Here is a 21,452-nt window from a genome sequence, read left to right as displayed (position 1 = left end):
AATCATATTCACAATAAATGCATAATGTAGGACAATAAAGAAAATAAAGGCTGCTTAAAGACTAAAATGGCAATAGTTTTCAGCCATACATGATCCTATTGAATAGCTACTTTTACTACACTATCTATATAGTCAGCTTGCCCACTATTCTGGAATGATGGTCAACTAGATGCGATTTTCGATGTGTTTAAAATACACAAATATGCTTCAAATGATTATGAATTTATGTAAATATGTACTACTTTAACGACAAGACAAGACAATTAAATTGTTGTGGAATAAAAACTAATAAAACACCTGGCACAGCAGAAATTCGTCTCCCATCTGCCATTTTTAACGGTTATGCCACGCCCATCTCGGGAACTTAAGTATAGTAATCGACGTGCCATCCTAAATAATCCCGTCTCTTGCGTGATACCCAGAAATTTTGAATATTCCGATCTAATATGATTTCTGACCTGTAAGGTTGCCAGAATAATAATCATACACTGTTTGATAATAGGCCAGAGGAGAACTGTCACCCCGACTGAGCCTGGTTTCTCCCAAGGTTTATTTTTCTCCATCATGCCCTGATGGTTCCTTGCCACTGTCACCTTTGGCTTAGCTTGCTCAGTTGGGGACAAAAAATATTATTCAAATTATTCAACTAAATATACAAATAAAAATGAAAAAGGTCTTATTTAATTCTATAAATTATAATACTGATCTGCCAACATTGTAGCTCTATGATAAATTAAAATAAGCAAACATCACTGTTTTCTCCAGAACGACTGTACAGCCAAATCAAATGTTGTTGCAATATTGTCCTGTTTAACACTGTGAAGCTGCTTTGAAACAATCGTCATTGTAAAAGCGCTATATAAATAAAGTTGATTTATTGATTGATTGACTCTATGCGCCACGTTGTTAGTCCACTCTTGGATTACGGCAGGGGTATGTTGGTATTAGGTTTGGTATATTTATCATTTTTGTGTGTTTTGAGTGGCCACAATGCTGATAGCTTTGCGCCGTGACAGGTGTTTTATTTTGTGTTTGTACTGTTTATTTTTATTGATTTTTAAGTGTTGTTTGTGTTTTTCTGTTTGACAGATTTCTTTGTGGAGTTTTATGCATATCGACCCTTTGATGTCTAGGCACTGCTTTTTTGCTTATTATTTATTTATTTTTTATAAGTTAAGCTGTTTTTTTTTAAATCAATTGTATATCAATTGTATCAACCGCTATGGGTTTATGTGTGTACATTGAAAGGAGTTTTAACACCATGTCTCTCTTTTTTAGGAACCAACCTGTGTGGGAGTGCTTTTCTTCTGGGGTCTTCTGCGTGTGGTGTGAGGTTTCCAGAACTGCATGGATATTGGGAGTGTAGTTATTTGCAGTATGCACTGCTACTTCTACATTTGTTGGTTTGTGTACATTTATGCACGTGTAATGTGTGCTCTTCAGGCTGTGGGTCTTTGGCCTAGTGACTTCTCTTTTCTCCCCGCAGGCTTGGCTGACCTTATATAATAGAAATTGGGGGTTCTGATGTTAAGATACCATTTGAGCTGTTCTTTTCCCTGTTCTTTATTCATTATCTTATGTGTAGTATTAAAGCCCCGGTGGCGTAGTCGGACCAAGTGTGATTATTACTTGTCGCTCAGATACATCTGCTTCTGAATAATATGTTCATCTGTCTGTTATCATATGTTCCATAATTTTACACATGTGAGATGTCAATACTATTGGTCTATATTTAGATGGATTGGTGGAATCTTTTCCTGGTTTCCTGATGGGTACACTGCTTGCTTCCAACATCCTGGTAATTTTCCTTCCTTCCAAACCTTGTTATAAAAAATGTAAAATGACCTCTAACACTACATCCCTGACATATGTTCCAACATGATATAGCAGATCAATAAATTGTGTTCGGCAAAAAAAAAAAAAAAAAAAAAAAAAAAAAATCTTATTTATAAAACCATGCGTACACACACCTCTAAGAGTTGTATGGTATTCCATTCTGAATGCAGATTCCATCCATACTAATTTCAGTGTTCTTTAGTTTTAGTTTGTAGATGCTGGCAAATAGTAGGCCAATTCCATATGTATTCCATGTAATGTGCACATGCAGTATAGGCTACATACTACTGCAAAAATAGTAAAAGTATGATAGTATGCCATTTAGAACATAGCCAGGCTCTCTCACAGAAGAAAACTTGAGACAAAAACAGGGTGACGGAGAGTCAAAAATATTTAATAGCTGTACTAAAAGCTACAGTCTTAATTGTGACATGCAGAGGGCGCTCGGTGGCTCAAAAGCATGCTCATAAGCTGCGAGTACTATGGTACTATCTCATATCTGACGTCTTAATTTGGCCGAAGCAGTTGTAACTTTTTGTTGTTTATATTAATTCATAGTCCACGTCACCAGAACACTGTGGAATTATTAAGAAAAAGGGTTCATATTCTGCGATGAATTGTGAAAGGTCCGTTCTCTCGTATTATTGTAACCGATTGTAACCCATCTTACTTTTAAAAGGATTCATTACATCTGTTTAAATAATAATAATAACAACAACAACAACAACAACAATAATAATAATAATAATAATAATAATAATAAAAATAATAATTAAAATAATAAATTAGGAAAAACCAAAGGGTAAAACAAGGTATAAATCATAGGTATAAATCATAGACTGTAAAAAAATGGTATAAATCAATAGTACAAGGTATATATCCGGGTCGCCAACTTTTTAATACACCCACTTCCGTTTAAGGTGACGTCACATGTTTCCAAATGACTACAGCGTCTGCTCTAGAACAGCCACAAGTTTATGATATATCCGATATATCTGGGCTCGAGATTATTGATAGCTGAGTATTAGAGTTGATTTGACTTTCATCATGTCGAGTCGTGCTCTGCGTAGGCTGAAGGGCGAGCAGCGCGCTCAGGCCGCTTTACACGCGCTGAAACTTACTGAGGAAGATGACACAGATGTAGACGAGCAGATGAAGAGTAACACACAAACAGCCCATACGCAGAAGAACATCAGCAACATATTTGAGCTGGTAACATCTGGCATTTATGATTATATGGTACTGAGGTGGGATCAGATGGTACTTTGATGTGGTATTGAAGGATTACTAACGTTAACGTTACATGATAACTTAATGGGAACGTTAAGTTACTTGAATGTGCCTGAAGTGGCATGGAACTTAACTTACGTACCAGGATATTTAGTCTAAAGCTTTTTGGAATAAATGTGCAAAATACCATAGTAATTATGTGTGATTTAGTGTTTGTCGTCAACATATTATGCTTCATGCGTGTAGTTCACAAAACGTGAAACCTTTTCAACATGCTGTCTTCACGTTTTCGTAATTCGTAAAAACGAGTTTTCTAGTTAAAAAGTGGACAACAACGCCCTCTCAAGCAGTGTTGGGTGTAAATAGTTACTGTAATATAATTACTTTCACCTTGAAAAAGTAAGCGATTACTCTATTTTTTCTTCCTGTAATTTAATTAGTTAGTTCTGATGTAATTGAACTAAATACGGTTTATTATATAACAATAGGGGAATTAAAATCAACATGTAAATTAAAAACTGGTGTTCTTTATTAGCAGTGATGCCAGTAACGCGTTACATAGTAACTTTTTTCCAGTAACGAGTAATCTAACCCGTTACTATTTCCAAACCAGTAATCAGATTAAAGTTACTTATCCAAGTCACTGTGAGTTACTATTTTAGTCATTTTCCTTAGTAAAAACCGACAGCTTATCAAAATTCTCAGCCCGAGTTCGGCTGAGCCTGTTTTTTATTTAAAAAAAAATTTTTTTTACATTGTTGCAGCCATTAAAATAGTTCAGTTTTGTTTTTAATGTCAAAGTAGTTATTTTTCGTTTCTTTATTAACCTAATTTAGAAAAATGTTCAGAGCAATATTTTGTTTGTTAAATTAAAGTTTATATAGGCAAGACAATTCAAAAGTTGGTTTGAGAGACTAGGCTATTAAACATGCGGTTAACTCACTGGGTCATCACATAAAAAAAATAAAACTTTATTTAACAAACAAAACATTGCTCTAAACATTTTTCTAAATGAACGAAACGAAAATATAACTACTTTGACATTAAAAACAAAGTAGGCTAGTTATTATAACACCACAAAGGCGTTTTTGACAAGCTGAGGCAGGCTGATAGATTAGCCTACTGCTCGCAACGGCGCTCAAAAAACCCGAAACGGGCTACACAATCTAAAAAAAAAAAAAAGTACATGCAGGTTGTCTTATAGCCTACCTTACACTTCAGCAAAATTAATATAAATCCGATCTTCAATTCCCGCGGTATATGCTCATTTAACGGAGTTCACATCAAAGCAAAAGATTCCAGCATTTTATTCAGCAGCCCATTTCAAATTCAAAGTTCGCAATATGAGAGAGAGCGACCTAAGCACTGGTAAGATCATTTAGTCTTATTAATTTATATTGAAGATGATTGTGTTTTGTGTGACTTATTTTAAAGTTTAATTTACGGCCATATGCGTTGGCTTTAGGGCTGGGATAAACGATTATTTTTTAAACGATTAATCTAGCGATTATTTTTTCGATGCATCGATTAATCTAACGATTCGTTTTTCCTGTCCGATTCGGTTACGATTCGATTCGATTACCGATTATCTCCCCATTAATTGCCTAATAGCAATTTATACATGTTGATTTAATTATCTGAATGAAAAAACGAATTCCTTAACATTGCAATATATGTTTATTGCTCTTAAAATTCCAAAGTAAGACTATACAAGAGCAATGCATTCAATAAAACTTTGAAAACATAAAGTAGGCTACACACACACACACACACACACACACACACACACACACACACACACACACACACACACACACACACACACACACACACACACACACACACACACACAAATAACTAAGTATTAACCTACAACAAAGAAACATATTATACGATTTTTCTATGTATGCAACTCAGCCTACAGGCTATGCCCATCGATTAAATCTCAACAAGTTGGTTAATCAAATCCAGGGACACACTGCAAGCGTGAGCGTCTCGGCTGTGTGGCGTGTCCGTTTTTGTTTCGGCTCCCTTGTTAACAGGTTGGAGTTTGCACACTGCCTGTGACGCGCGGAAACCGCGTGCATGCTAGAAATAGAAGAGCGCCTATTTTTCACGTGTGTTGGCAGCGTCTCCAGGCAAAATAGAATAGGAAAAGATGTTTATATATCATTTTGACACGAATACATATTATTAAATTACATTTTCATGTTTGAAAGTCTGTAGGTTTACATAAATGCAGATATAGGCCTAATTGTAATAAAAAACGACAATTATCGATTTTGAAATATTGCAACTGTCAACAGAACGAAATATTCTGTAGCCTATTTTGCCGTCAATACCATAGATATGTGGCTACTCCCGACGTTGTCTTTGCTGTATCAGTAGGCTATTTATGTTTAACATTAGGAATAGGGCTTCCCTCCGCATCAATAGCAGCAGCAGCGTCGCGTCTAGCACGCTTCTAGTGTGCAAAAGCAGAGAAAACGCCACACAGCCCCGTGGCTGACCCGCAACAGAAACGCCACGCGCATCCGCGGCATGACAGTGAAAACAGTTACATGTAGAGTGCATTATGGGCGCCAATATTCCGTTTAAAACCGGAATAGTCCTGGGATGAAACTGCTCACTTAGAGGATGGATACCCTCGGTCACATCAGCGCGATTAGACATTGAACATTTTACATTTAAAACAGCTTATTATGTAGGTAACGTAGCCAATGTGTCCGATGCTTTCACTTGATGCAAACGTTTGTTTTTGTGATTAAAATACATCAAATATTACCAAAACATCTGTCTTCCTGTGTGCAGAAATTTGTTTATGTAGCCGTGACAACAAAACGCGTGCGCGCATGCCTGTGATGCTCCGTGCGCACCGCGCGCCAACCCCATAGACTGTGGCCAACCCGCAAGCCTTGCACTTCTGAAAGTCTGAGGAGCCACTCGTGTTGCAACCATAGATATACATAATAAATAATATACTTAATTACATAATATACTTTATTATGTACATCTATGGTTGCTACTACTCTCCGGCGCCGCCATCTTTATTTTGAGTCTGACGAATCGACGCGCATATTTTGCGTCGACGTATTTTTTGCGTCGACGTCATCGATGACGTTGACGCGTTGTCCCAGCCCTAGTTGGCTTGCTTTACTCATTTGCAGCGATGTTGCAGTAGCACCATCATATCTATCTGACTACAACATAACACGCTCTCACACATTTATTTTTTAATTATTTGCCAGGAGTAAAATTTACACATTTGGTTTAAACAACCAGATACATTTACATTTGTCCGGTTTAGTTTGAAATGCTTTCATGCACCTTCTGAATTGGTTTGTTTGGGTGATTGGAATTAAATACGTCTGGAAAGACTCTCGGAAGGCATTTAGGCCTACTCCTGGTCATTTCGCTATCAGATAGATAGGTCTAGCTGGTCAGAGAAAACGAATGAAGGAACCAGTTGTAAAAAGGCCATAACTCTAGCAGCTGCACTGAAGACACAGACTCTAACCCTGCGCGAGCCATATCTTGACAGTGGCGCAAGCTATGGTCTCAAGTTGTTTCCACCAGCACATCTCATTGTTCATTTTAATTATTAAAATAAATATAAAACGAAGGAGAAGCCTAAAAAAGGGGGCGTAAAAAAGTCGGGCCGTCAGGGTCGGGCATAAATGCAATAAAGTGTGTTGCCAAAAACGGTTGTCATTTCTAGTTTGAGGTGGCAGCGGTGTTGTCGGCAACTGCTGAATGTTACTAATAAAGTAACTTGTAATCTAACTTAGTTACTTTACAGATTACTTGATTTTAAAAGTAACTAAGTTACTTTTTAAAGGAGTAATCAGTAATCAGATTACTTTTTCAAAGTAACTGTGGCAACACTGTTTATTAGTTTGTTTTCCAGTTACATCGCAGATATCGTAAGAGTGCACAAAGTGGTGGCATGTATAATTTTAAAGCAATATTCAGAAATCGGTGCAACGGATAAAAAATAAACGAACAAACAAGCACGAAACTTGTGAATAAAATACATTTATTTATACAGTTTAATAAAATGGTTTTATATGTGAAGTGGAGTGCTGTCGGAGTTTCCAGTGTTGACAGCTTAAAGGGTTAGTTCACCCAAAAATGAAATTGATGTCATTAATGACTCACGCTAATGTCGTTCCACACCCGTAAGACCTCTGTTCATCATCGGAACACAGTTTAAGATATTTTACATTTTAGTCCCAGAGCATTTAGTCAATGCCCACTTTACTGTCCATGTCTAGAAAGGGAATAAAAACATTATCCAAGTAGTCCGTATGTGACATCAGTTGGTTGACCTACTTACCTGCCGCTCCGCTCTGAGCGCTCTCTCCTGCTGCAGACCTCGCAGAACCACGCCCCCTTCACCACATATATGTATACATGTGTATATATATATATAGATATATATATAGATATATAATATGTGTATGTTGTAATTTTGTAATATGTATATATATTATGGCTGGGCAAGTTAACGCATTAATTAATTAATGCCGATAATTATTTTATTGCGCATTAACGTAGTTATTTATTATTGAAAGGCCGTTGCTCACTGCCTCTGAATACACATACAGACAAACCATTGGTCATGGGAGAATACAGGGCTGTCTGTAGCCTAAGCCAAGGGCTTGACATTCTTTGTCTGGGACAAATAACCAGAAGCGCGAGAATGATTCAGATTTTTTTGTTGTTTTTATTCTATTCAATGTAAACAGCGATTGATGAGTGTGTCTCTGCCTCTGGTACGTTAACAAGTCGCGTTGAGGGCAGGCTCGCGCTGCCTGTCTCTTTGTGAGAGACATTCGTGGAGAAATCAAAACAAGCGAGCAGCAATATGAACTCACCAAAGAAACATACTGGGGTAAAACTCTTGTTTTTTTTTGTAGTTGTTGATATTTATGATTTATGATATTGTTAATAGCACAAGTCGACTTTGCAATCGTGAATTGTGAAGCATGAATGGTGTAGCCTAGTTCAATAAAGAAAGTAGCCTAATTAATATCAAGTTGCTTACATTTTAGATCCAAACAACCTTTTTTGTTCCATTTCACCCATGATTTCACCGACAAAAATAGTTCCAGAGGAAAGCAACACTCAGCGCAGTGTTTTGTAACTAAATGATTCAGTGTTTTGAATGAATCATTTGAATAATAGACTCAATGACTCACTTATGAAGACAATCTCTTGCTGCCCCCTATTGGCGGTTATGTTTAAAAGTATGATTTCATGTTTTATTTAGAACATCAATCTTATTAACATTATTTATTGCAGCTGTATTTTTTGCAGTTTAAATTATTTAATTTGATTGGTAACAGCCTATAGTGTTTTTACTATTATACCTGAATTTATTAATCAAATGTAAGAATTTAACATGAAAGATGATGCATACATTTAATAAGATTAAAAAAAAAGGCCTTTATAAAATTAAATAACGCCCTGGGGTGAATATCACAAATTTGCAGATTTAAGTAGGCCTATATAAAAGCTGACAGAACACTGATGAGAATATTATTACAGAATCAATATGTATACCACCAATTTAATTTATTTTGATTAAATTAATGTTTTAAGTTGATATTTACAAGAAATATTGTAACTGTTACTAACTTTTAACTGCTGTAAAAATCACCTTATTTGTTTAAAGAGTTTGCAAACCATATGTTATTGCACACTTGTTCATTTAGCAGCACTTTTGTATTCATTATTGAATTTATTAGCCCATACTGCGATTAATTACAGAAAATCATGCGATTAATTGTGATTACATTTTTTTTGCGTTGCCCAGCACTATATATATATATATATATATATATATATATATATATATATATATATATATATATATATATATATATATATATATATATATATATATATATAATTATGGGTAATAACTTTAGCGTTCAAGTAGGACTGCAGATATATCAGCAAATATCGTTCTCAAAGAGATTATATTTGGAATATAATAAAACATTGCACAATCACAGTAGTGACGCCGACTGGGTTTACGTTAAGCGTTACCGTAGATGAGGGAGTTGTTACAATGCAAAAAAATGCTTTTCTTTCTTAGTATTTTTGTCTTGTTTCTAGTCCAAACATTGAAAAATTCTTACATGAAGAAGTATTTGCTAGACAAGCAAAAGTAAGGGTCTTGTTTTGGGAAAAAATTACTCAAATTTTTTTTTTGCTATCTTAAAACAATATTATTTTACTTACCCCACTGGCAGATTTTTTCTTATTTTAAGCAAAAACTCTTAATTGAGTTATTTTTTTCCCAAGACGACAATTTTTTACTTGTCTAGTAAATGTTTCTTAATGTAAGATTTTTTTTTAAATTGACTAGAAACAAGACAAAAATACTAAGTAAGAAAAACATTTTTTGCAGTATGCAGTGTCTTCAAAGGAAGATTACAAACGAACATCAACGATTTTGTTTTGGTGGTTTCCTTGACAACGTGAGTATAGGACTCTTTTACTTTAATGGTAATAACGTAAGACTTTTTTTTTTTAAATTAGCCTAAAACGTATATTCCTAGATGTTTTGATTCTTCTGCCATCTGAGCTGACACTGACAGGCGGTTGTCTTAACAATGACGTAGTTTAGGACTCACTCACTCACACTCACACACCTACTTTCAGTAAAATGGACTCACAAACTGTCGTGTTTAGTTTGCTGATGCTGTTTGACTTTCTGGTGCTTAGGAGCAGGAATAGAGGCTTTCTGGTGCTTAGGAGCAGGAATAGAGGTGGGCTAGAGGTGAAGCATTGATTGACTGATAGAAAAATACTGTGTGAGTTTTTGTAACTTTTCTCATTTTTGATTGTTTGTTAATTTGTTGTTGGATAAGTGTTTTTTCGAGTGGTGTGGTGGTGTGTATCAGTAGTTTTGGTGTATTCTGGCGGTTTGTGTGGGAGTTAGCATTTGTTGAGTTAGCATTTGTTTGGTCTTTGCCACGTTGGGAGTGAGTTTGTTGGGGGCGTTCCCAGCTGCTTTCAATAACGATACTCAAGTGAGTATAAATAGCGTGATAGCCCGCGGTAGCGGAAGCGGCAGTGTGAAGCCCTCCTTGTGTGAAGACCGACGAGTGTAAAGACTTCAACTCTTCCCTGTGCAACTCCTCGCGAGCAAGGACCCCGACAAGGCACTTGAGTATCATCTTCCTTTCATTATTGGTGTTCGGTTCTTTTCTAATTACGATCTGGCCTTTTCTCTGATCTGTATTCACCATGTGCTTTCAAATCTCAACTATAACTACTAGCACTCGTAATTCACGCTCTGTACGCACGAGACGCCGCAATCCTAATAATTTGCGCTATATCCTAACATCCTCTGCTACTTTACTCTCTATTCCAATTGGTCTCTGGAATTGTCAGTCTGCTGTAAACAAAGCAGACTTCATTTCATCTATTGGGACTCATTCTCAGCTCAGCCTCATGGCCCTAACTGAGACCTGGATCAAACCAGAGGACACTGCCAGAGGACACTGCCACAATTGGCCCTTTCAACCAATTTAAAGGGTTACTTCAGCGATTAGCATATGGCTTTATATCAGTAGAAACCCTGGAGTATATTCAAATGATTGTGCTTTCCCCCCTCATATCCCCCTGAGACAAGAGATTTATGCATTTTATTTCTGGAAAAATTCCTCCTATGATGCATATTGACGATATTTGCATCATAGGAGGAATGTTTGCCCAAAGGCTAAAGACTACAGCCAGCAGAGGGAGCCATTTCTGCATGTTTTGAATCTGCACATGGGGGATGGGGAGATAATACTCAGCTTGCAGGGAGAGCTCAGCCCACAGCTACAGGCACTCATTTAAACAGAGATATGGTGAGCAATGTAAGTCTTTTAACTTCTCAAATTAATTTCTATGAAAGTTAAGCTTGCAAATGCATAAACTGAAACACGCCAGACTGAACTCGCGTTGTGAATGTATGCCGCGAGTGTAGTCGCGATTACCTCAGCTCTCATCACTCGTGCAGTTAGTGCTCAGTGCTGTGATACTCGCGCAGTGACTCACTCATTATATTGAACAGACACGTTCAATTTTTAATTGTAGTGTCTTCTCTAACTCCGTCACAGTAATGAAGTTGGTGGCTTTTTGGAATGGCTTCACAGGGCAGCGAAGCATTCTGGGAATTGTAGTCTTTCATCCCCATGGGACAAAAATACATTTTTCGGTCTTTTCTCGGTCTAGGAGGCACCAAATTCAAAAATAATTTCACATTTCTACTGCATTGATGACCCAGTTTAAATACAGATTCATCTTCCCAGCGCTGAAGTACCCCTTTAACTTTTTCACACACTCCTCGGCCTATTGGGAGGGGTGGGGGTACTGGTTTGCTTATCTCAAATGATTGGAAATTTGATCCATTACCATCTCTACCGGCCAGTTCATTTGAATCGCACTCAATCACTATTACTCACCCTGTTAAAATCCATGTGGTAGTGGTCTATCGTCCTCCAGGTCACCTCGGTAACTTTGTGGAGGAGTTGGATGTGTTAATTTCTAGCTTCCCTGAGGATGGCACTCCACTGATTCTGCTTGGTGACTTCAACATCCATCTTGATAAACACCTAGCTGCAGACTTCAGCACTCTACTGACTTCATTTGACCTTAAGTTAGTATCTACTACGGCTACTCACAGATCAGGTAACCAATTAGACCTCGTATACACACGCAACTGCTCCACGGACAACACTTTAGTTACTCCATTAATAGGGATGGGTACCGAAAACCGGTACTAAACGGGCCCCGGGGCTAAATTTTGAAAGGCCGTTGTATCGATAAGGTCTGACGTTATCGGTTCTGCTGTCGGTACTTTTGAAAATACACGTGACCTGAGAGAGAGAGAGCGAGAGCGAGCGAGAGAGAGAGACACAAACGACAGCCGAGGACAGAACTGAACATTCAAACATAGCCTGGTTACACTTTAGATCTGTGATAGTCTGATTTTATTTTAGATTTTGGCTTCCAAAGATTATAATAATAATATTTATGTCTAGCGCAACTTAATTCCCTTTGCAGCACTGCCATTTCTCCCTTAAACTCAAACGTAATGACAGAATCAGCACGATCAGTGATTGTTGTAAAATTCAGTCTAGCTACTGTTGGTTGTGGGATGCGTTTAATAATAAAAAGAGCGATTAAAACCACAAAAATGTCCGCAAGAGATTGTTCCCAAGTCAGCGCGCGCACTCTGAAACAGCCCGCAACGAGACGAGCAAATCACACTTTCGGTTTCACACTCGCGTCTAAACGATCAAATGTACACAAACATCTATCTCAAAATGACCGGCTTGGAGAGTCTCTTAAACACAACACAGTTTGTGTCTAAAATGGACGTAGTTATTATGGATACAGTCGGGAGAAAATGTAGTGCATCTGCCTATTATCAGTCGCCTATATAGCTGCACATCTGTCTAAAGAGGCAGCGGTGTAAATAAACATGCTGACGAATTACTGCGAATTAAACAACCAAATGCAAAGAGAAAATCACTCACAGCTCTTGAATGAATAAATTCAGCTTTAATAAGCATTAATTTAGGCTATTTATGATAAACCATGCAGTGTTATTTTACATTTGATTACTAGAATATATATATATATATATATATATATATATATATATATATATATATATATATATATATATATATATATATATATATATATATATATAATATATATATATATATATATATATATATATATATATATAATATAAATCTCCGATTCTCTAAAAAAAGTACCGATAAGAATACCGTTAAAGTACCGGACCGATAAGCAGTATCGATAAGAGTAGTAATACCGTTAAAACCTTAACGATACCCATCCCTATCCATTACACACCTCAGACCACTTTCTCATCACTCTTAACCTCATACTGACTCCTGATACAACACGCACTCCTACACAAATTACCTTTCGGCGTAATCTACGCTTCCTCTCTCCCTCTCGCCTATCCACTATGGTTTCATCTTCACTCCCTCCACCTGCTCAGTTCTCAGCACTGGACACTAACAGTGCTACCGACACACTTTGCTCCACTCTAACATCCTCCTTAGACAGTTTTTGCCCCCTCTCATCCAGACCAGCCCGCCCCACCCCATCTGCCCCCTGGCTGTCTGATGTTCTCCGTGAACATCGCTCTGGACTCAGGGCGGCAGAGAGGAAATGGCGGAAATCTAAAAACTATACTGACCTTACCTTGTATCAGTCTCTTCTCTCTTCTTTCTCTACAAATGTCTCCACTGCTAAAACAACATACTACCACAACAAAATCAACAAATGCTCTGACTCTCGCAAACTCTTTAAAACATTCTCCTCTCTCCTTTGTCCTCCTCCTCCCCCTCCTTCATCAACTCTTACAGCTGATGACTTTGCATCATTTTTCACAAACAAAACATCCCTCATCAGCAAACAGTTCTCCTCATCACAAACTGACAAGCACATCTCAACAACTAACACGAACACGCTTCCATCCTTCTCTCCGCTCTCCGAGGCAGATATTTCTAAACTCATCCTTTCAAATCACCCTACTACCTGTCCTCTTGATCCTATACCCACACACCTCCTTCAGGCCATTTCTTCTTCAATCACTCCTGCACTCACTCACATTGTCAACACTTCTCTTCACACGGGAACCTTTCCCACAGCATTTAAGCAGGCTCGGGTAACCCCACTGCTTAAGAAACCCTCTCTGAAGCCAGCACTTTTAGAAAACTACCGACCGGTATCCCTTCTGCCTTTCATTGCAAAGACCCTTGAGCGAGTTGTGTTCAATCAACTCTCTATGTTTCTTGAAAGGGACAACCTCCTAGACAACAACCAATCCGGCTTCAAAAGCGGTCATTCGACTGAGACTGCCTTGCTCTCGGTAACTGAGGCACTGAGACTGGCAAAAGCAGCTTCCAAATCCTCAGTGCTCATTCTGCTGGATCTGTCTGCTGCTTTTGACACAGTTAACCACCAGATCCTCCTGTCAACACTTAAGATGATGGGTATCTCAGGAACTGCCCTCCAGTGGTTCAGGTCTTACCTCTCTGGTAGGTCCTACAGGGTGTCATGGAGAGGTGTAGTGTCTAAGTCACATCATCTAGCTACTGGAGTTCCCCAGGGCTCAGTCCTTGGACCACTTCTTTTCTCCATGTAGATGTCATCGTTAGGTTTCGTCATTCAGAAACATGGCTTTTCCTATCACTGCTATGCTGATGACACTCAACTCTACTTCTCATTTCAACCAGATGATCCTACAGTCAGTGTTCGTATCGCTGCCTGTCTGACAGACATTTCTGACTGGATGAAAGAGCATCATCTTAAACTCAATCTTGCAAAGCCAGAATTACTTGTTTTCTCAACCAACCCAGCACTTCATCAAAATTTCTCCATTCAGCTTGGTTCATCGACCATAACTCCATCAAGGACAGCCAGGAACCTTGGAGTTGTGATTGATGACCAGTTAAACTTCACTGACCACATTACTGCAACAGCCCGGTCCTGCAGATTTGCTTTATACAACATTAGAAAGATTAGACCCTTCCTATCAGAACAGGCTGCACAACTCCTGGTTCAAGCTCTTGTTCTCTCCAGACTGGATTATTGTAATGCTCTTCTGGCTGGGCTTCCAGCATGCACTATCAAACCCTTGCAGCTGATCCAGAATGCAGCGGCGAGAGTGGTCTTTAATGAGCCGAAGAGAACGCATGTTACGCCTCTCTTCATCAAACTGCACTGGTTGCCAATGGCTGCTCGCATCAAATTCAAGGCTCTAGTTCTCGCCTACAAAACAACCACTGGTTCTGCACCAATATACCTAAACTCAATTGTTCAGACTTACACACCCTCCAGAAGCTTGCGTTCTGCGAATGAGCGGCGCCTCGTGGTTCCTTCCCAAAGAGGCATGAAATCGCTCTCACGGACATTTTCCTGGACCGTTCCCACCTGGTGGAATGACCTGCCGATCTCAATTCGTGCTGCCGAGTCTGTAGCCATTTTTAAAAAACATCTTAAGACACATCTTTTCCAATTTCACTTTTCCTATTGCACTTGACCAATACAGAATAGCACTTACTGATCATATCTACGTCTCTCATCCGGATTTGTGCCTTCAGGCGGGTATGTTACATAGTTATCATAGCTACCAAAATCCAGTGTTCTGTATTTTGCGTACGTGAGTTTTTGCTGTCGATAGCTATTGCTGCGCGTTTAGCTAGAATGCCATACAAAACCAACCCATTGGGCCACTGAATCCGCATTAACGACAACAGTTGGGGCATCAGCCTTAGTCCTAATGGGTTGTTATCATAGCTATCAAAATCCAGTGTTCTGTATTTTCCGTACGTGAGTATTTGTTGTAGCTGGCTATATAAAAAAAAGTTGTGTACTGTGCAAATTAATTGAGATTTCTTACAGCTCTTACAGGTTGTTGGCCTTGTTTGTTTCGTTGCTTCTATTGCTCTACCCTTTTTTTGTAAGTCGCTTTGGATAAAAGCGTCTGCTAAATGATTAAATGTAAATGGAATATCAGTTCAGAGTCTGGACCACAGCCAATCAGAGGCAAAGACCCGCCTAATCTCTGTCTCTTATTGGTTTAAACCATGAGTGTGTGTGTTACGTCAAAGGAGAAAAAAAACGCTTGGTTTGTGGAGGCAGCTGAGCGGATGCAAGGACATTGTGCGACCTAGGAAACATTTTAGGCACACCTTTACAAACTTCTCATTACAAGTATGGAAAGATACTGAAGCCCTGAATTGTCTTATATCGTGATCACAAGTTAATGTTCTCAAGATCTCAAGATAACAAGTTGTGCTGACAATTTTCTTGTGATCACGAGTTTCATTCTGAAATACTGCACTGCACCCGTAGTCTACTGATGCTGTAGCAACGAACCCATCTTTCACTCGCATCTGATCAACGGGTAATAAACCGTGCACTGGATCTTTCAGCAAAATCTTTGCTTCGCATAATTTTATTTGTGTAATTCACATGTTTAAATAATCAAAAAAGCAGTGGGAGTGCCCACTGAAAATCGAAAGTGAAAATCGTTTAGTTTCGATTCAATCCATTTTATTTTCCTTATTCGTTTGAAATTGCATTACATGATACATAATTTGTTTGTTATAATATCCTGTAGGATAGACTGTGACGTGTATCGTGCATTCCTTCTAGCCTTTTTCCATTAAAAAGAGGTGCAGTACTCCATATTTATAAAAACACGTTTAATCTAGTTGACATGTTGTTTGAGAAGTTGTGTATGTGGTTTGCTACAAAGAAATGTACAAAATACAATAGTTTTAATTACACAGTATCACTGAATTAAATTGTTATACACATCTTTACAAAGGCTATACATTACATTTATGTGATGCATTGAGTGACACAATGTGGCAAACTAACGGTTATTTAGGCTGCTGATTAAAATGGCATCTTAAAGATGCACAAAAAGGTGACATCAAAATGATTAACCAGTAAGTTTAGTATCACACTGAACGCAAACATTAGTTATTAATTTACAAATTAGTTACAAATTAATTGCTTAATGCACAAATTATAGTGATCACAAAAGGTCTTCAAGAATCTTGCAGTTCAATCTAGACCAATATAACACAGTATGGTGGATATGCTATACCGCACCGCATCAGTTAGTTGGTTCTATACTGCTACCTGTTGGCTCAGTTGTGTAACTTAGAAAATATGAACTTGTGATCACGACAACCTTTGTTTTCTTGAGATCATGAGAAAATTGTCGTTATTGTAAGGCTGCCCAAATCGTCCCAATGGAGGCCAATGATCGGCAGTTGAAGGTCGCTGCGCGTTCGTCTTTTCAGCGGGGCAAAAGGGATTTTATTCCAATTCCTCGTTATCTGACTCCATTTAATCATAATTTAGAATTTAGGTTAGAATGCCAATTGGTTATTTGGTCATTTATATTTAATAGTTTAAGTACACATTTAATTATTCCATTTAACCCTTTGTTGAAATTATATCCAACCTGAATTATTCCAGAGCAAGTCAGAATCAATCAAAGTTTAACAATTTATTAACAATCAGGTAAATGTATAATGTCAATTACATAATCAATTTAAAGGTATACTTCACATCAAATACTCTAAAGTAAAGAATGAGATGTATACCTGACTTATCAAGGTTACATAATGCTGCATGGGTTAAAACGTCCAGCATTACGGGCTGACCTGAGTACAGTATCGAGCCCTGAGCTCTTTGCAACATTTCCTTAAATACCCAGAACCAGATACATACCCAGAACCATTTGAAACTCTTTCAAATGGAAACACCAGTTCACAATAGGAATTTGCATTGATCAAGTCCTTAGACTTGATCCCATAGACTTGATTAGAAGAGAGGCCAAATGGCTGAAAGCCACACCCACCATACACCAAGGAAAGATATCTTTAAACCCTTAAAACATTTATGCTGTTCTAGTGTACTTCTGTGGAGTAGAGATATTTGTACCAGTCGCACTGAGACATTTCAAATGATATCAAACACATATAATACTGTATCGTGAGGAGCGATTAGACATTCCGGCATCTACTAGGTTTTTCCAGCCTTACATTATCACGAGAAGAGAACTTTTGTTATCTCAAGATCACGAGAAAATGAACGGCATAAGACAGAAAAAAAATATTATCCATGGCCGTTCAGAGCTTCCGTAGAAAGATGTTTGGTGCGTTACTTTTTCAAATGCACATATGTGTTAATAATCACGGGGCTCCAGGTCACCATGAAACGATCATATATTTAACATGTAGATACAGCAGCCTTTGCGATCACTTTGACTGCAGCCCTAGAATAAATTCACACAAACAAGCAAACAACAAAACTCACTTCATGCAATCAAGTAGCTTTCTCGCATACATGCTGTATTGTGCACAGACCAATTTTTTTGTAGCTTGTGCGACATGTACAGCCCTGTAAAAATTGTGCAACAATTGAACAAATGATTTTCTCCAAATTAAATTACTTCAAACACCCTGTCATACTGCTGTCGTGCCTACTGCTCCTCAAAGATCATTTAGTATTTACTATGTTGTGTGTCATGAGTCATGATGCAGCTTTCATGTTATATAGTCTGTATTGGTGTCTGTGTGTCAGATAGGTGAGGCTGATGCGGACCCATCTTTGTCAGATAAGGAGCTGGCAGAAGGAATCAATAATGGACATCAAGGAGCTCCACTTGATAAAGATGCTGTGAAGGTGTGTAGAACCTTTATACATTACCTTCATCCACGTACATATTACTTCATCTGGTTCAGGAGTTTTGTTAAATACAATTTTGTAAACATTTGATAATGTTTTAACTTAATCTTCATTATTTTCAAATTTGTTAGTTTTATGTTTAATGTTCTTTGTTATAGAATGAGAAGGCAAACAAAAAGAAGAAGAAGAAAAAGGCACCAGCTGAGAATGGAAAGGTGGGACTATGTATTTAAATTCAGGGAAAAAAAATCCTCTCACTTTCAGAATAAGCTCCTTGTTGTTTAAAATTTCTACAGTGCATTGTACAGTGGCTTTGTATTTGGTTCAAACTTGACTGCTACATGGTAGTTATCTCAGAACGTAAACTGTGTTGGGGAAAACCACAAGGGAGTATTTTTAGTGTTAGCAGACCCAGCTCACAAGACCATAAAATTATACCAGGTAACCACTAAGGAGATCGACAAGTCATGTTGTCTGCAAAATAAGCAATGCTAAAATCCAATACGTGGGAAGCACGTTGATTCTGAGAGCTTATTTAACATCCAGACAACATTGGCACTGTTGAGTGTCGTTTTTATACAATATGTAAATATGTACTGCATGCTTTCCTCTCAATAACAAAATAAACTCACAACAGAAATAACAGTGGTGAGAAAACAGCAGCAAGAAATCATTGTTAGGGGGAGTATGACATTGTATGAGAGAATGAGCAAGAGGGAGATTTGAAGAAAGACTTGAAAGAGAGATGCTTTTGAGACTTAAAAAAAAAAAAAAACTGTTAAGAATATCTATCAATCAATCAATCAATCAACTTTATTTATATAGCGCTTTTACAATCACGATTGTGTCAAAGCAGCTTCACAGTGTCAAACAGGATAATATTGCATCAAAATTAGATTTGGCTGTACAGTTGTTCTGGAGAAAACAGTGATGTTATCAGCTTATTTTAATTTATCATATAGCGACAATGTTGGCAGATCCATATTATAGTTTATAGAATTAATTAAAACCTAATTCATACATTTTTATCTGTATAACTAGTTGAATAACTTTGATCATAATTTGATCCCTAACTGAGCAAGTTGACTAAGTGTCCCCAACTGAGCAAGCCAAGCCAAAGGCAAAAGTGGCAAGGAACCAAAACTTCATCAGGGCATGATGGAGAAAAATAAACCTTAGGAGAAACCAGACTCAGTCGGGGTGCCAGTTCTCCTCTGGCCTATTAACACTCCGTGTATGATTATTATTCTGGCAACCTTACAGGTCAGAAATCATATTAGATCGGATTATTCAAAATTGCAGGGTATCACGCAAGAGACAGGTTTATTTAGGATGGTGCGTCGATTACACAAGAGTATGAAAACATGAAAGATCGGAATTATTGTGCCAGAGACGGGTTTTTTGAGCATGACGTGCCGGTGAGGCAAATTCAGAGGAGATACCAATTGACACGGCTCAGCAGACACTCCAGGATGCTTTGGTCATGTCCAGGCGCAGGTCCACCATCCGATCCGGACACGGCCCGGTTCCGGGATAAACCTCGGGATAAACAGAGAGACTAACATTAGCATAGATGCCACTCTTTTTATGATGTAACAAGTACATCAGGTGTTATGGGAAGTGTTCCCGGTTCCGGCTGACCTAGTTAATGCAGCCTAACAATCAGTCAATTAATTTGAATAATGAAAGTTAAAAATGTTCTATGTGTATGCCATAGTAAAGAGATGTGTTTTTTTAGTCTAGATTTAAACTGACAGAGTGTGTCTGCTTCCCGAACAATGCTAGGAAGACTGTTCCAGAGTTTAGATGCTAAATAGGAAAAGGATCGACCGCCTGCAGTTGATTTAGATATTCTAGGTATTATCAACTGGCCAGAGTTTTGAGACCGCAATAGACGTGATGGAGTATAATGTGTTAAGAGCTTGCTTAAGTACTGTGGAGCTGAACCATTTAATGCTTTGTAAGTAATAAGCAAGATTTTAAAACGTATGCGATGTTTAATAGGGAGCCAGTGCAGTGTTGACAGAACTGGACGAATATGATCATACTTCCTGGTTCTAGTAAGAAATCAAGCTGCTGCATTTTGGACTAGCTGGAGTTTGTTTATTAAGCGAGCAGGGCAACCACCCAGTAGGGCGTTACAATAATCTAGCCTTGAGCTCATGAACGCATGTACTAACTGTTTAGCATTTTGCATTGAAAGCATGTGCCGTAATTTAGATATATTTTTAAGATGGTAGAATGCGGTTTTACAGATGTTAGAAATGTGGCTTTCAAATTAAAGATTGGTATCAAAGAGCACACCCAGTTTCCTCACTGATGACGAGGGCTTGACAGAGCAGTCATCAAGTGTTAGCAGTGTTGGGCAGTAGCGTCGCTACAAGTAGTGACGCTACTAGCTTAACTACATTTTTCAGTAGCGTGGTGGTAGCGTCGCTGTTTTCTCAATGAAATAGCTTTTCAGTAACGAAGCTCTTCTGTTGACCAAGTAGTGCGGTAGCGTCCACACAAGCTAACGTTACATTTTCCCAAGCATTTCTGAGGATCAAACTGTCCTACCAGTTGCGTCTTTGGATGATCAGGAGCTGTGGTCATTAGTATCTCCTTTTAGGAATGAGTAAGAGAACCAAGCAAGCTTTTATCAAGCATTTCAATGCCATGCAGATGCTCTCCTTGTGGGTGCACAGTTAATATGGTCCCCCAGAGCACTTCCTGTAAGTTGGTTCCAACAGCTCCGGTTGCATGGTTGACCCCTGCAGTTTGGGAGTGCTCAGTATAGCTTGTAATCATGAATTGACACAACAGTCACTGATGTCAGAAAGTTAATAACTACAGTAACTTGTGGGATCAGCCCTGATTTGAGACGCAAACCGTTTAGAACGATTCAGTTCGATTTGGTGAACTGGTTCGACCGGTTCACTATAAAGATCCGGTTAAAAAGAACGATTCGTTCGCGAACCGGACATCACTACTTCCTAATGATATCTCCCAGTGGTAGCATATACAGGGTGAAAAGCAACGGTCCTAACACTGAGCCTTGTGGTACCCCATACTGAACTTGTGATCGGTGTGACATCTCTTCATTTACTGCTATAAAGTGATAACGGTCAGATTAGTACGATTTA

General features: G+C 38.2%; 1 protein-coding gene and 1 pseudogene across 2 annotated transcripts in view; one reads left to right on the top strand and one right to left on the bottom strand.

Annotated features, from left to right (window-relative positions):
- The first annotated feature begins 2,746 nt into the window (after positions 1-2,746).
- The window catches only part of tcf25 (transcription factor 25 (basic helix-loop-helix)), a 219,385-nt gene continuing 200,679 nt past the window's right edge, over positions 2,747-21,452 (top strand). For both annotated transcript variants that reach the window (XM_067419911.1, XM_067419910.1), the window contains exons 1-3: positions 2,747-3,048; positions 18,223-18,324; positions 18,486-18,542. In XM_067419911.1, coding sequence (XP_067276012.1) covers positions 2,884-3,048; positions 18,223-18,324; positions 18,486-18,542 — 324 coding nt within the window. In that variant the 5' untranslated portion in view covers positions 2,747-2,883. The remainder of the gene's footprint in view (positions 3,049-18,222; positions 18,325-18,485; positions 18,543-21,452) is intronic.
- On the bottom strand, positions 20,028-20,922 carry LOC137043753 (uncharacterized; annotated as a pseudogene).

This window comes from Pseudorasbora parva, chromosome 16, assembly GCF_024679245.1.
Source record: "Pseudorasbora parva isolate DD20220531a chromosome 16, ASM2467924v1, whole genome shotgun sequence".
NCBI classification, from domain to species: Eukaryota; Metazoa; Chordata; class Actinopteri; order Cypriniformes; family Gobionidae; genus Pseudorasbora; species Pseudorasbora parva.
The sequence above is the reverse complement of the archived record's forward strand: the minus strand, read 5'-3'. Positions and strand labels throughout refer to the sequence as shown.